The following is a 14,617-nucleotide window of genomic DNA, read 5'->3' on the forward strand; positions in this document are numbered from 1 at the left end:
TTCTCTCTCTGCACTGCACCACCTAGACTTGGAGAAGGGGTGCTATAGGCAATGAGACACCATTCTTCCTGCCCTCTTCAAAGTGTCTTTTCTTGTTATTATGTTAAAACTAGGTATTGTGATCTCTCACCTGATTATTTAGCTCTTATTAAGGTGTTTTCTTGTATAGATAGTTGTTCAATTTGTTGTTCCTACAGGGGAACCATGACTGGAGAGTTTTATTCCACATTTTACTCTGCACCTCCTACCTGTTTTCACTTTTTAAATGTTTCTAAAAAATAATTGTGGAGTGATAGCTTTATTTTAATGTTAGAGATCAAAATGATATAGCTAAGGACTTTTCCCAAGGAATATTTAAAAATCTTTATACCAATGTTTATAGAATGACACATACTTTTCGACTAAAGGTCTTAAACAAATTTATTTATAGTTTTGATTCAATGGTATAGAACAATGTTTTTTAAACTGTGGTCTAACAGCCCATCTGCAACAGAATCACCTGGGGTGCTTTTGTAAAAAAATGAAGATTTAAGGGCCCTTGACAACTAAATCTCTTGGGATTGGAGCTCAGGAAGTAGCTCCTATAATCCCCACAGCTGATTCTAAGGTACACCAAGTTTAAGAACTATTCTTCATATTTTCAGACTAAGGATTCTTACAAAATGACAAAGAGGGAAAACCTTAATCTTTTAAAGTTAGACTATGAGCTTCTTAACCACGGTTTGTTTTTCCTATTATACTGTCAAGAGACTGGTGCAGAAATGGGAAACAAAGCGGGCAAAGAAAAACTATTTATTTCTTTATACAGATTTTGCTTTAATAGTCACCAAAAAGACTGTTGGATTTCCTCTCAGCAATCCTGTCCACCAGGTGTGTTGGTCTTCAACATATGGCTATAGCAACATATATAAATCTATATTATACATTTATACACACAAACACACATCCAATAAGCACTGTGAAGACACAGACCAGACTTTTGCGTGGCTGGGTGCCTCTCCCAGGCCGCTCAAAAATGAGCACAGGTGTGCTGTGTACAAGAATTTCAATGGGCTTGGTCTGGCCATCAGTCCCCAATTTTCCCAAGGTAAGATAGGATGACAAAATGGGATAGCATACTTAGAGTGAGGTCAGTCCAATTTGGAGATCATATAGGAAAAGAAATAGGAGGTGCTAGTCTAAGCCTGAGATGGCATCTGGGAAGTCACCACATTTGTGATGTGAACTCAAAGAACTCAGATGCTATGGGGTAAACTAAAGCCCGGTGTGACCCCACAGAGCTGGCCGAGGGTCAGGTGTGGATCTATGAGTAGTGTTGGCTGAGCCCCTGCCGGCACTATCCAGCAGGGCACCACTGCTCAGCTGTGTGCTTTTAGGACTGCCTGAGGAGCTCCAGTGTTAGGACCACTTGACCCATTCAAAAGATTCAAGGTTCTATTTCCACTGAGTTTTCCATCCCAGGACAGCTGAAGAGGTGAGAAATGTACTGTTGCTAGTTCCTGAGCCACTGGGGCTGTTTAGAAGCAGTATCCCAAAAATCTCAATGCAAACTACACACTTTGCTTAGTGCCAGGCCAAGTGGACCTTGGCTAATGGCATTCCATAACTGTCAGCAAGGCTTTCTGCCTTTCCATCAGTCTCACCAGGACCAATCTCTGACTCCCTCTTCTGGACCCTCCAGCAGGTTTGGAGGAATGGGGCCCATATTTTCCTCAGCAGATAGGTAGCTGCACAAAAGGGGGACAGGCCCATCCTTCCTGCTGTTTTAAGGATCTCTGGTGGCTGCGCTTCTTGCATGGTTCCTGGAAGGCAAGGGTCACAAGGCTGGAGTGCACGGCAGAGCCCTTAGGGATTTCACCTGCAGACAAAAGTAAAACAAACCAAATCAGAGTGTCCTGTCAGGCTGTGCTGATAGCTTCCTGAGGCTGGAGTGAGAGGTATGTGGTGACCAAGCCAGGAGCATGGTGAGAGCCAGCTAAGAGGATGAGCCGAGGGCATGCGCTGCAGAATGGAGGAACAACTGGTGCCCCTAGGTTAGAGGAAAAGCCTCTCCCCACCTCCCTCTGTGCTGAAATTCCTGCTCAAGTCCACTGCACACTGGCTGGTCAGATCCTACCATTCCCTCTTTGGAGGCCAGTTCGCTCTCCAAGTCACTTTGTCTCAGCAAAAACATGGTCTTTGCCATCTCCCAGAAAAAGAAAAGTGCTTAACACGAAGCACATGTGTATAGAAACAGCCTGTTGTAGGAAGAAGAGGACATTTTGCAGAGAAGTCCCCTGTTAAGTTTGTGCCCTAGTTACCTTAGCGAGGAGAGGGAGGGGCCAAGGCAGCAGGGACCTCAGAGAGCATCTAAGTCCAGTCCACCTTTTACAGATGAGGGGGCAGCGGTCTCACAGAGACTAAGGAGCCAGCCAAAGCCACACACCAGGTAGTGACAAGCCTGGGATTAGAACCCAGGTCTTGCGCCCTTTCCAACAATCAAAGGGAAGTAGAGGGAAAAGCTTCCACACTGGAGGAAGCTAGTAGGTACTAGAGACTGTTGGGTTACCTTTGCTGGCACGGGAATAAGGCTTTACAGAGGCATTCTTGTAAGTGTTGTTCTAAACAGGCTCAGGAAAGAAAGGAATCATCAGAGAAGAACAAAAGGGAATTAGCAAAAAAACCCAAAAAACAAAAAACAACAAGTTAAATCATGGCCCAAGTCATTTTCACTCCATGGGGATCAACATTCTCTCAGGTTACAATTTAGGGCCATTTCTAGGACTATGCTCAATCGCTTGTGGCAAAGCTTTAAAGTTCAAGTTAAAAGGTTTAGTTTTTGATTTTTAAACCATTTCCTACACCTCAAGTTTTCCTTCAAAGTACTTCCTAGGGGATGACTAACACTTAGTGTTTTAAGTAAATGTAGATAATATTTATTATTAAATCCTCTTTTAGATCAACGAGACTCAACAGATGTCTTTCATCATGTTACTTAAAGAAAAAGATATATCAAAATCAAATTGCTGTTCTCAACCCAGGAGTGGGCAGTGAAATCAATTTATTAGGTTGCACCTTTTGTTTTTTTCATAAAGTAATATAGGAAACACCAGAACACATAACTAGCCTTAAAAAAACTAATTCAGAGGCAGCCTCCCAAATGTCTGCTGACCTCAAGAGCCAACTGAATTGCATCTCTCCAGACTCCTGACTTGATGTAAAGGAGTGAACATTGGAGTGAAAAGGAGAGACGACAACGTGAGAGTAAATAAAGATGCAATGGAGAGAGCTGACTGGCTGGGAGGGTGTTGGGGATGGAAACCAGCAGGGCACTCATTGAGGACCTCTGGCCCTGCAGGTGGACCCACAGTCTTCTCCTGGACAAGGGTCACCTACTCTCGTGGAACAGACTCTGATGACAGTTGGTGATGGGTTCGGGGCAGGCTCTGACTGGTACAATGGTTTCCTTACCTCCAAATTAGTCCTTGCCTTCTTCAAAACATCATGTGTCCTGGTCACTGAAACAACAGAGTAGCCCCACAGGGCAGAAATTACCAGCAGGGCCCCTACTTGCTCAGCGTGTGCATTCTAAAGCATGTCTATCCGGTCATTCGGCTTGGGGGCTTTTGCTGCTCCCCATCCTCCCCTCCCTCGTCATCCATAATTCCTAATGGCACAGGAGCCTCAGGGATGTCCAATCAGTCTCTCTACTCCCGACATCCCCAAGCCACTCTGGTCACTGTTCATCTGCAGCACAACAAGGGCACCTGGACCCCTTTCCCACTCCCGGGCCCAGGGACACCTACACTGGCTGACGATGAACTGCTCCATGCTCTCCTTCTGCTGGGTGGCGGCCTTCAGACGCTCAGCTGTGCTCTGAAGGAGGCTTTCCTGTTTAGATATTTTGGTTCTCAGTTCCAGAAGTTCCCTTTCCATTGATTCTCTCTGGGGAAGAGGAACAGGCTCTCAATCAACAGTAAGAAGACCCAAAGCAACCTGTGTTTTGTGGCTCTTTCTAATCCAAAGTAGAATTCCATAATCTTCTCACCTATGTCTGGACTTGCTTCCTTCCACTAAAGCCTCTAAAACCCTCTAAAACCCTCCAGCTGAGGACAGTTTAGGATGAGGACATTAGGAAGGACTGTTGAGAATATGGATGCCCATGCAGCCCAGCACAGGCCTACACCCCTGTTGATGAAGAGAACTTGGCTTCAAGCCGCTGCACAACTCCCAGCTGCGAACAAGACCTCAATGTTAGCACTGACATTAGTTCTATCCTTCCCCCCTCACAGATAAGACTTGGGAGTTCAGGAATATTATGTCTGAGGAGACAGGTCTGACCTGAGGAAAGTTTGCAAGTTTGTGAATATTTGTGCCAACATGAAGATGGCAAAGTACCCTCTCCCTGGAATTAGCATAGTTGGGTCCCAAAAGGTATCAGTGACATTGATCTGGAGCTAGAATCCCTGAGGAAGGGACGATGAAACCTGACTACCCAGGGTCTGCCTAGCAGAGCCAGTCTGAGGTCTGAGCAGATCCTGAGAGGTGGCTGATTTTCCCCAGGCCTGGCCAGAGATGCAAACTTAAGTGATATGCTGGGATCCCAGGGGGTGGCTAAAATATGCTCACAGTGTCATGGTGGCATTCTGCAATCATTTGACTATGCAGACAGGAGGGGTGGGAGATGGGGTGCTGAAGCTTTAACACGTCCCTCAATTTTAGTTCAGCCAAACTTCAGAAAGGTAAAGAAACTGAACATTTATGGATTACCAGGGTTATTATGTCTCTGCCTTCTCCATATCCCTTCGTGTTCCTCTTTGATTTCTTATCTAGGGGCCAGGGGGGTGGGAGGAGAAAGGATGTAGTCAGAGCTGCAATGAAAGCAGCCACCATGGATCAGAGGTCTCCTTCAGGGACACTCCCCAGAGGTCCTATCTATCCCAACTCACCGTGTGGCTCCTGATCTTCTCAAAAGCTGTGGGACTGAGGAGACAGAACAACACAGAGGGACAGCAGAGCTGGGTTTGAACCAGGAGAGGACACTGGCATCTTACCACTTTCCCAGGCAGCACAGGGCTGGGGGTGCTAGGCAGGGCCGCTCTCCAGAACATGGTCAGGAGGGAAGCCGACTCCTCCAGGGCATGGTGCAGGGCACTGGCACTGCTCCGAAGCTCATGGATGCTTTTGCTGCCCAGAACCTGGGGAAAGGCAGAGGGAGCCGTGGATATCATTGGAGCTGAGAGATTCCTTTTCCCTTGCTCCAGGCACAAGGCTCAAGCTTCCTTTGTGAGTGAGGCACGGACATGGGTCTGCTTGAACCTACGAAACCTTTGCTCAGCCATTTGCAGCTCCCAGGACCAAGGTGCTGCTCCCTTTACCAGGGATGCCCTCCTCCACCTGGAGAACCTACAAGGCTCTCAGAACTCACCCCCCTTGCTGCATCCTCTATGAACCTTGCCTGGGACAAATGCCAACTTCTGCACTGATGCCCTCACAACACAGAGGACAACTTCTCACACTGTGCCTGCAGCCCATTACTGTGCTTATCTACTTGGACGCGTGTCTTGCTGTCTTGTGTGAGGGCTCCTTGGAGGTACAGCTACCCCTCTGCACCCACTGGTCTCCAGTGGCTTGGACAACATAGCCACTGGTGTCTGGTCACTCTCAACAGTGAAGCACTCTGGGACGCTTTGCTGACCGCAATAGGAAATCCATGGCTGCCAGGCTTCTCACACCTGCAAACCCCTGGATTTTTATCCATCTGGTTGATTTTATTCTGCCCACAGGTGGCCATGTGCCTGGGTGACTGCAACAGACAATAAGCTACCAAAGGGTACTCTGTACAGCACCAAGTGTGTGTGTTGACACTTAACAAATGCTCTATTCATGATGATAATGATGCTGCATGAGCTCTTCTGTGGCTGAAGGGAAATACCCAGTCAGCTACATCTGGAACCTACAGTGAAAATAGGAGATAGAGAAGGAAGGGCCTGGCTGCCCTTTCAGTTGAGGAAAAGGTATCCCCAGCTGTTGAGAGATGTAAAGCATGAAGAAAAAATAGTGGGAGAAAGAAATCAGAGAAAGAAAGGGTAAAAGGAAAGTGTGTACCTAAAGCTACAGGTGTGATTACCTCTGTGCCCTGAGCTTCAAGGCCAGGGAAGTCACATGCTGATCTCACAAGAGATGCTATCTTGTTGACCAGCAGTTTGCCCTCTCCGATCTGCTGTCTTAGGGCACTGTAGTCATCGACGTGGCCAATGACATGCCGGCCGTGCTTATTGGCAAAGGAGCCATCAGTAGCATCACCCTCCAGCTTGGGAGGGTTCTTCATTACTGGAGAAGTATCCAAACCCAGGCCTGAAAAAGAAAACCACAACAAAACAGAGCCCACTGTTACTCATACTGATATTCTCAGGTCACTCCAATCCGAAAGAGATGGCGAAAGAGGCAAGGAACAGAAAGGAGGCCTCGGAATGTACAAGGGTGGTGTGAAGTCCATGGAGATATTTTGGGTTCTGTATTTTTATAGTCTGTCTTATATCATCTCATAATGACAAAATTGCGAGGAGACAAATTTTCTCCTTATTGACAAATGAAATAGGACAAATATAATTAATAAATAAGTTTGTGAGGAGAGAAGACACAGATAAGGAAATCAAGTTAAATACTGGGAGCATTTTCCAGACAGGAGAGATTACAGTACAATGAAGCAGAAACATAAGTGTAGCAAAACTGTAGGAGGATGAATAATGACAAGGAAGGCAGCCACAGAAGACACAATGAGTAGGGCTAACAGCCTTGGGGCTTGCAGAGAAAAATCTCTAAGTACAGATAATGTGTTCATTGGCAACCAAAGGTTGTTTGCATTAATAACTTTCCATCATCAGTCCCTGAGCCCCTCAGTTGCCATATTTACCATCTGTCCTGTTGAATGTGGCAGTTTCTGAGCCAGGAGCAGATAAAGAAGAGCCGGGGAAGACCAGGGCTGGAGAATTCATGCCAACATCCCGGACTGGCGGGGAAGCAGCTGAGTCTAGGGAACAGAGACAACCAGGATTTTCAGGGACCCTGGAACGCACTGCACACCAAGCACATGCACAGCCTAACCTTCACTGTCTAACCCTAAGGTGGCAGGACTCACCTCTTGCATATTATCATCCATATACCACAAGCAAAAGCAGTAGCCAACAAGTCACTCAGTGCAGTATGTTTCCAGTCTTTAAAACAAAAAGATGTTCCCTCAATTGAAGGGTGCTCCATGAGAAACCAACTTCTAGTTTGAAAACTATTGGGTATATTTTTATAAATACAATGCCTTCTAACTAAATAGAAATATATATAAGTATATATAGTAGATGTGTTACAATGTTGAATCAAAGAATGAACGGGTTCGTAGGGGATTGAACCCAACATTCTAGCCATCATTCTGATGACTTAAGAGTCCTATGAGAAGAAAGGAGGCAGAAGACTTGGTGGGTTAAAGCTGCCCTGTTGGAGGCCTGGAAGCAGCCCCGCCCTGGAGGAATTATCACAAAGAAGGAAAGGTCTTGTTCAGGCACGTGTAGCCCAGAGCCTGCTTTCCAGCTCAGGCCTCTGGGTGCAGGAGGAAGAGGAGCAGGGACTGAGCCAGTGAGAGAGCCCAGTTGGAGGGAAGAGAGGAGCATAACTCAGTGCTACAAGCATCACGGCTGCCCCGAGGTGGGGGCGAGGCATCCACCTAACGTAAGCTGAGCAGTTCCTAGGGCCTGGGCTCTATGCTTGGCAGTCTACCTACATTTTCTTACTTAATTGCCAAAAAAACATGCAATATTTCCCTAGAGCCCTGGTTTCCTTAGGGAAAGGAACATTTTGCCACACACTGAGTTCCCCGCATGTGAGGGACACGGAAGCCAGACTCGGAAATCTGGGAAGCTCAACAATGCTGAGACAGAGCATGGTGAGGTGGAAGGAAGACCACCTTATATTAGACTCTCACTTCTTAATGCCCCAGAATATCACTAGACCCATCCATAGGTTTCCTAGATTCTAATGTCTCCAAACTCCACCATGGCCCAAAAGACTTAGCATCTCAAAGTTCTATTGTCATCATGCACTTATTTTCCTTGAAAAAAAAAACAAACCTTTTATTGTCTACTACACAGAAGGTAAACTTTTATCCTGGCTTCTAGGACACAGGCTAAAAATCAAAATATCTGGCTCTAATCCAGGCCCTGTCTCCTGTAAAACCTAGCTTGTCCATTAATGTCTCAATGTCTAAGTTTTCTCATGTGAAATACAGAGACAGTAAAACCTGCCCCATTTCAGGTGAAATTATATATCTGAAAACACTTGGTAAATATTAAAGCACTGTGAAAATACAAGGAATAGATAATTATTGAGCTAATTAGCTAATTATCAAGCAATTCTTATTGTGCCAGGCACTTATATTAGGTTATTAAGTATGGAATGTCCGATTTCCTTAAGTACTAAGTTTGACAGCTGATATCACTGACATTTCACTTTGACACCTCTTTTTTATTTTTATTGTGAAGGTACATCCTCAGTCTTTTTAATTTGTTTTTAGAGCAATTTTTGTGAAACCATAGAAAATCAAAAATTCATGTTGTTTATGAATGAGTTCCATCATGGAATCAATGCAGTACAGACAGCTCAAAATATCAATGAGGTTTTTGGGAAGGCCATGGCTACCGAACACGCAGTACATCGAGGGTTGGAGAAGTTCCATTCTGGTGATTTTAATCTTGAAAATGAGCCATGTGGGTGACCTGAGATTAAGGCGGATAATGACGAGCTGAAAGATGTAGTGAAAGTGAATCCAATCCAACATATGTGTGAATTAGCAGCAAGGTTTGATGTTACTATTTCAACAATATTGGATCATTTGAAATGAATGGGCAAGGTAAAGAAGCTGGATAGATGGGTGCTACATGAATTAAACAAGCATCAAAAGAGAAATCGTCTTGAAATTTGCCTTTCTTTGCTGTCACGACATAAAGGTGAACTATTTCTATACTGTATTGTTACATGTGATGAAAAAACGATTCTTTTTGACAATCACAAGCATTCGGCACAATGGTTGGATAAAGATGAAGTGCTGAAACACAATCCAAAACCAAATATTCATCAAAAAAAGCTAATGGTGTCTGTTTGGTGGTCCATTGCTGGTATTATCCACTACAGGTTCATGAAAACTGGTCAATCAATTACAGCAGATGTCTACTGCAACCAGCTGGATGAAATGATGAGGATGCTTGCAATTAAGTGCCAAGATTGTTCAAAAGAGGCAGGCCAATTCTTTTGCAAAACCACATGTAGCAAAAAACAATGCTGCTCAAACTATAGCAGCTGGACTTGGAAACTCTCTGTCATCCACCATATTCACCAGACCTTGCACCAACTGACTACCACTTCTTCCAGGCTTTGGATCACTTCTTGCAAGGAAAAGTATTCAATTCTCAACAAGCTGTGGAAAATGCCTTTTGTGATTTCATTGCCATTCGCTCTCCGGGCTTCTTTGCTGTTGGTATAAGCAAGCTACTGTTAAGATGGCAAAACTGCACCGATAGTTTAGGCGCATGTTTTGATTAATTGTACTGCTTCTTGTTTCAGATATAATAAACTAAACTTTTTTGGACATTTCATATTTAATGACCTAATAAATTATTTCATTTAATGCTCAAAATAACCATACCGGGTATATATATATTATTCCCACCTTAAAGATAGGGAAACTAAGGCTTAAACACCTAAGAGTTTAAACACCTTGCCCTAAGCAAACAAGCTGTAAGGGGCAAACACAGAATCTGGAGCTGGGTCTGACCTGAATCCCACACTCTCATGCAGGGTGCTACATTAGAGCATCTCCAATTTCAACCTGCCCCTAAGGAGCATGAGAGAAACAGATTGCCCCTTCCAACACAGACCTCCTGGTGACCTCCCCACTGGCTGAGGGCCTCCTAATTCCCTTTTCCTTCCTACCTTGGAGGATCGGCTGCTTGTTTCCAGGGTCAGCGGTGGCTGGGAAGTTCTGGTTAATGGAGGAGGGGCTGAGGCTAGCTTTGCCAGCACCACCCTCCAGCTGTTGCTGCAGCTGCAGTCGTAGACAATTGTTCACCTGAATGCTTTGCTCCAGCTGCCCTCTCAGACCTCGTATCTCTGCCACCAGGTGGCTCAAGTCACTGCTCAAAGGGACTTGGTGACAGGCATCCAGGCTGTAAGCTGAAAGAAGAGACGGGGGGGCTGGTAGCACTGACCCAAGTATTTCCAAGCACTTGCCAGAACACTCCTCTGTGACATTTCTTTCTGCCAAGGACTGTAATCTCAGGGTTTTGTATAACACATCTGTCTGTGAGAGAGATGTCACCATTCCTGTGTGGGGCCTAGGGCACACTGAGACGGTACACATCCCCACGTGCACCTAGAGGGCACTTGATTGGAGAATGAGGACAAGCCCATTATTTCATCTCCACAGTAACCTTAATCTTGCAGGCTAGAGGGAGAGTCCTTCAAGGCAGAAGGTCCGCACTGAGCTAGAGAAGGGTAGATAGTGAGGGAGAAGGAGATTTGATGTCCTTCACACTCAGAAATCAAAGATGAGAAGGAGGAGGGCTTTTGGCAGCATGTAGGAATGTGTGTCAGGCACCTTAGATCAGTGATCATAACTAAGTGAATTTTCCAGCTGTTCCATGTTTTTTCTTTATCTCCATTTTCCACACATAGTCTATTTCCTTGTACTGGGGATGAAGAGACCTAAGAAATATTCCACAAGGCCATAATCCCTTACCTGAAAACCTTAAGGCCAAATGTATTTCAAAAGGTAGACTTTGTTTTGGTTTTTGGCAGGGCAATAGGGTGCACATACCATATATCACATGTACCCAGCTGCATCTGGGCCACAGCCCTTAGTCAAACACATAATTATTTCTGCAGTGAGCTATGTGAATATTCTCACTCGGTAGATAAATAAAGACTATGAATATCCTCCCATCAGTTCAGTTAGCTAGTCACCAAATGAGTATATGAAAAGCTTTTACTTCAGAGATCTTACTAGATTTTGGGATTAAGGATAAGGGATTATAGAGATTTAGTGGTAGTAGCTTTGAAATGAATCCTAAAAGACCCATCAACTGGGAGAAAGGCATGAAGGGGGAGGTAGTTCAGGATGAAGTGCTTTAGGAGACTTTGGCAAATAATTCATCCTTGAATTGTGTCCAGAGTTCCATCACGCTCCTATCTCTCTTTCTAAATCCAAATTTTCACTAAATTTTTCTCACTGTTTTTTAGAAACATTTTCTCATCTATTGAAATCCTTTTGTCTTCCCAAGAGCACCTTATATTAGACTCTCACCTCTTAATGCCCCAGAATATCACTAGACCCATCCATAGGTTTCCCGGATTGTACTGTCTCCCAACTCCAGCATGGCCCACAAGACTTAGCATCTCAAAGTTCTATTTTCATCATGTACTTATATTCCATGAAAAAAAAAACAAACCTCCTTTCATTGTCTACTACACAGAATGTAAACGTTTATCTTGACTTCTAGGCTTTCTGTGTTCTCTGCTCCACTAACCTGACTTCGCACTCTCTGGGTACCGAGCTTCTCCCATGGGCACGCTGGTCTCCCCACTGACCCAACACTCACCATGACTTTGTGCTTAAGCTGTTCTCTCAGCCTGGTGAGTCCCCTATATTTCTTCAAGTTCTAGCTCACGTTCTCTTTAGCAACTTAGGAAACTAAATCAAGTTTTATGAAAATTTAAATTTGTCTGAATGGTGAAAATTCCAGTGTAAATTCCACTGCCCTTCACCTTTTGCTCAGACCTCAGAGGGACACAAAACACATCAGTTTTTATTCACCTGACAGTTCTTTAAATATTTGAAGCCAGTTTTCATCTCCTCATGATCATTTCAAAGCCTAAAATGTTTTAGTTTCTCCGACTAGTTCGAGATTTCTGGTCTCAGGCCATTGGGATCCCTGTTTCCATTATGTTCCCTGGTGTGTCAATGCCCTTTTACAAGATGGTGCCCCTCAATCTAACACATCTCAGACATGGTCTCCACATGCGGACATCACACGAATCTGTGGTCACAGGTTGAGCTGGCTTTTCTAGAATCCCTTGGTGTTGCACTATAGAAATGTCCCCTACAATATAGAGACAGAAATGATTTCAGGAGTTTTGCAGGGCTTTGCCCTGAAGGAATATGTGAACATGTTAGTTCACATATCAAAAGCTGCCTGGCCGCAGGAGGGCATCTCACAGGTCAGTGGCAACGCTTTCCAAGGCAACATTTTGTCTCAAACCTGTCAGCTTGTTGCACCTGCTTCTGTACCACAAAGCTTGGCATGGAGCCACAGGGTGAGAACTGATCAAAGAGTGCCCAACAGACAGACACCTGCGGCTAAAAGCAATTAGCCTAAGGGACAGTTCCTGCTTCACTCCTGGACTACCTGTCTCAATCAACAAAAAACTAGATAAAGAAATATAGAGCCACTATATCCCTGTTTATCCTTTCTGCTAAGTGATAGTGTTATCTTAGAACTTAGAAGTTTGCCTTAGAAAGATTTTGTAACCGTTTGCTCACGTAGAGTTAATTAAGGGATCTTTAGAAGCTTTTTGGGAGACTTTTAACCTAAAACGAACTACCTGTTATTATGTAAATCTGTTAGCCCTGGCAACCAATCACTGTACCAATAAATACTGATGTGAAACTTCACTCGGGGCCTCATAGCTCATGGGAATGTTGGGGGTCTCCCAACTCCCCCAACTATTATAAAATCTATACTTTATAAAAACTGTACTTTCATCTCTGTATATTCTTTTATTTCTATATTCTATTATTTTCCTTATCCCTTGCAATCACCCCTGCCAGAGCGACCCAATTTTTTGCTGGGAGCGTAGCTAACTCCCTGCACCTTGGCCTACTGCCTACTTGCTTACACATGCTTCTATCAAACATCCCCACCCTTATGTCCATGAATGGCTTCAGAGCCAGGCCCCCAATCCTATATTTATACCACGGATATTTTTAATCAAGCTCAGGATTTTTGTTTTTTATCTTGGCTAAATTTCATCACATTGATGTCAGCCCTCTGTTCCACCCTGCTGTGACTGATTTACATTATATTTTGAATACTCTTCTCCATTTTGAGAAGAATGGGGAAATATACAAAGATTCTCAAATGCTAGATTATTATTTCAGCAGGCAGAAAAAGTCCTCAGTAAATGCACTTAACATTTAAATCTAGGATTGAAATTTAGGTCCTATTAGTGGTATTTATATGTTTTTTGCTTTTGTATCTTTTCCCACTAGGGAAAGAGTCAGAGTGGGAGTGGATTGCCTCCTACATTGGCTGTATGGGTGGATAGTATGTATTATTTACGATATTAAAGAACTTTTCAAATGACGATATCATTAGGACAATTCTTTGCTTTTAAAAAAAATGTCCAGGTGCAGTGGCTCATGCCTGTGATCCCAGCACTCTGGGAGGCAGGAGAATTGCTTGAAGCCAGGAGTTCCAGATCAGCCTAGGCAATATAGCAAAAGACCTCGTCTTTACAAAAAATAAGAAAAAGTAGCCTGGCATAGTGATACGTGCCTGTAGTCCCAGCTATTTGGGAGGCTAAGGCAGGAGGATGGCTTGAACATAGGAGTTCAAGGCTACAGTAAGCCATAATAACAACACTGCTCTCCAGCCTGGGCAACACAGAGAGACCCTATCTCTTTAAAAAACATGCTATAATCTAGACATTTGAATAACTTGTCTCTGGCCATCTAAGTGGTTTCGTTTACTCTTGTGGCGCATTGTTAAGGATGTTCAGGGTGGATCTTGCTCATGCCACCAACATCTCACCTTTGGACTTTGTATATGAGAGCTTCACTCCCTTCTTGGGATCCCTAGGCCTGATGAGGGGTTTTTTGGGACAGAACTCTGAAGAATGCCATGATCTCCATAAATCCCAAAGACAAGACCTCACTGGCATCCTAAGAGAGGGCAGAGAGCTCATGGAGTAGAGGGGGTGCAGAACACATACCTTTCAGCCCCTTCTTGGAATTGCCATAAAGTGCCTCATAGATCTGCAGCTCCGACTGGAGGGACTGGAAGAGCTGCTGTTTCTCTTCACACTGCTGCTGCAGGAGGGCCAGCTTGTGCTGCAGCCTGCCGGGGAAAGGCAAGGGCCCACTGAGACGGCAGAGCCTCTCAGCCTTACCAGGGCAATAAGCTGGGAGCCAACCTTTCCATATAGAGTTTTATCCCCAGAAGCCAACTCAGAGGGTTATGAGGACCATCACTTCAATTTTACAGATGTGGAAACAGAGGCTGGGAGAGATAAAGTAACTTTGCTTGAAGTCATACTATTAGCTACATTAGCTAGGAGCAGAACAGAAACACCAGCACAATCTTCTTACTGCTCCTACAGTGCTCTTTTCATGGTGACAAGCAGTTATAGGGCTTGTGCTGGGAATGAGCATCATGGCTAGTATAGAAGCTTCCGGGGTGATGGTGAGACAAATGTCTTCTAACTAACTGGGAGCACAGGAACATTCTTTCTCCAGTCTCTGATATGCTGACGCCTTCTGTAACAGGGTTTTGCTGTTTCCACTTTGGAGTAAAAAAGGCATTCCCAGAGAAGTCCT

General features: G+C 44.5%; 1 protein-coding gene across 18 annotated transcripts in view; it reads right to left on the reverse strand.

Annotated features, from left to right (window-relative positions):
* Positions 1–402: 402 nt before the first annotated feature.
* Positions 403–14,617, reverse strand: part of LOC123633855 (phosphodiesterase 4D interacting protein) — a 175,631-nt gene continuing 161,416 nt past the window's right edge. For 13 of the 18 annotated variants that reach the window (XM_045544812.1, XM_045544816.1, XM_045544815.1 and 10 more), the window contains 9 exons: positions 14,014–14,138; positions 9,958–10,197; positions 6,896–7,012; positions 6,110–6,336; positions 5,034–5,177; positions 3,786–3,924; positions 3,451–3,497; positions 2,549–2,600; positions 403–1,858 (listed from right to left, as the gene is read on the reverse strand). In XM_045544812.1, the coding sequence (XP_045400768.1) occupies positions 1,713–1,858; positions 2,549–2,600; positions 3,451–3,497; positions 3,786–3,924; positions 5,034–5,177; positions 6,110–6,336; positions 6,896–7,012; positions 9,958–10,197; positions 14,014–14,138 (1,237 nt within the window). In that variant the 3' untranslated portion in view covers positions 403–1,712. The remainder of the gene's footprint in view (positions 1,859–2,548; positions 2,601–3,450; positions 3,498–3,785; positions 3,925–5,033; positions 5,178–6,109; positions 6,337–6,895; positions 7,013–9,957; positions 10,198–14,013; positions 14,139–14,617) is intronic. The other 5 variants (XM_045544824.1, XM_045544823.1, XM_045544822.1 and 2 more) reach the window with 1 other exon arrangement.

This window comes from Lemur catta, chromosome 3 (assembly GCF_020740605.2).
Source record: "Lemur catta isolate mLemCat1 chromosome 3, mLemCat1.pri, whole genome shotgun sequence".
Lineage (NCBI taxonomy): Eukaryota > Metazoa > Chordata > Mammalia > Primates > Lemuridae > Lemur > Lemur catta.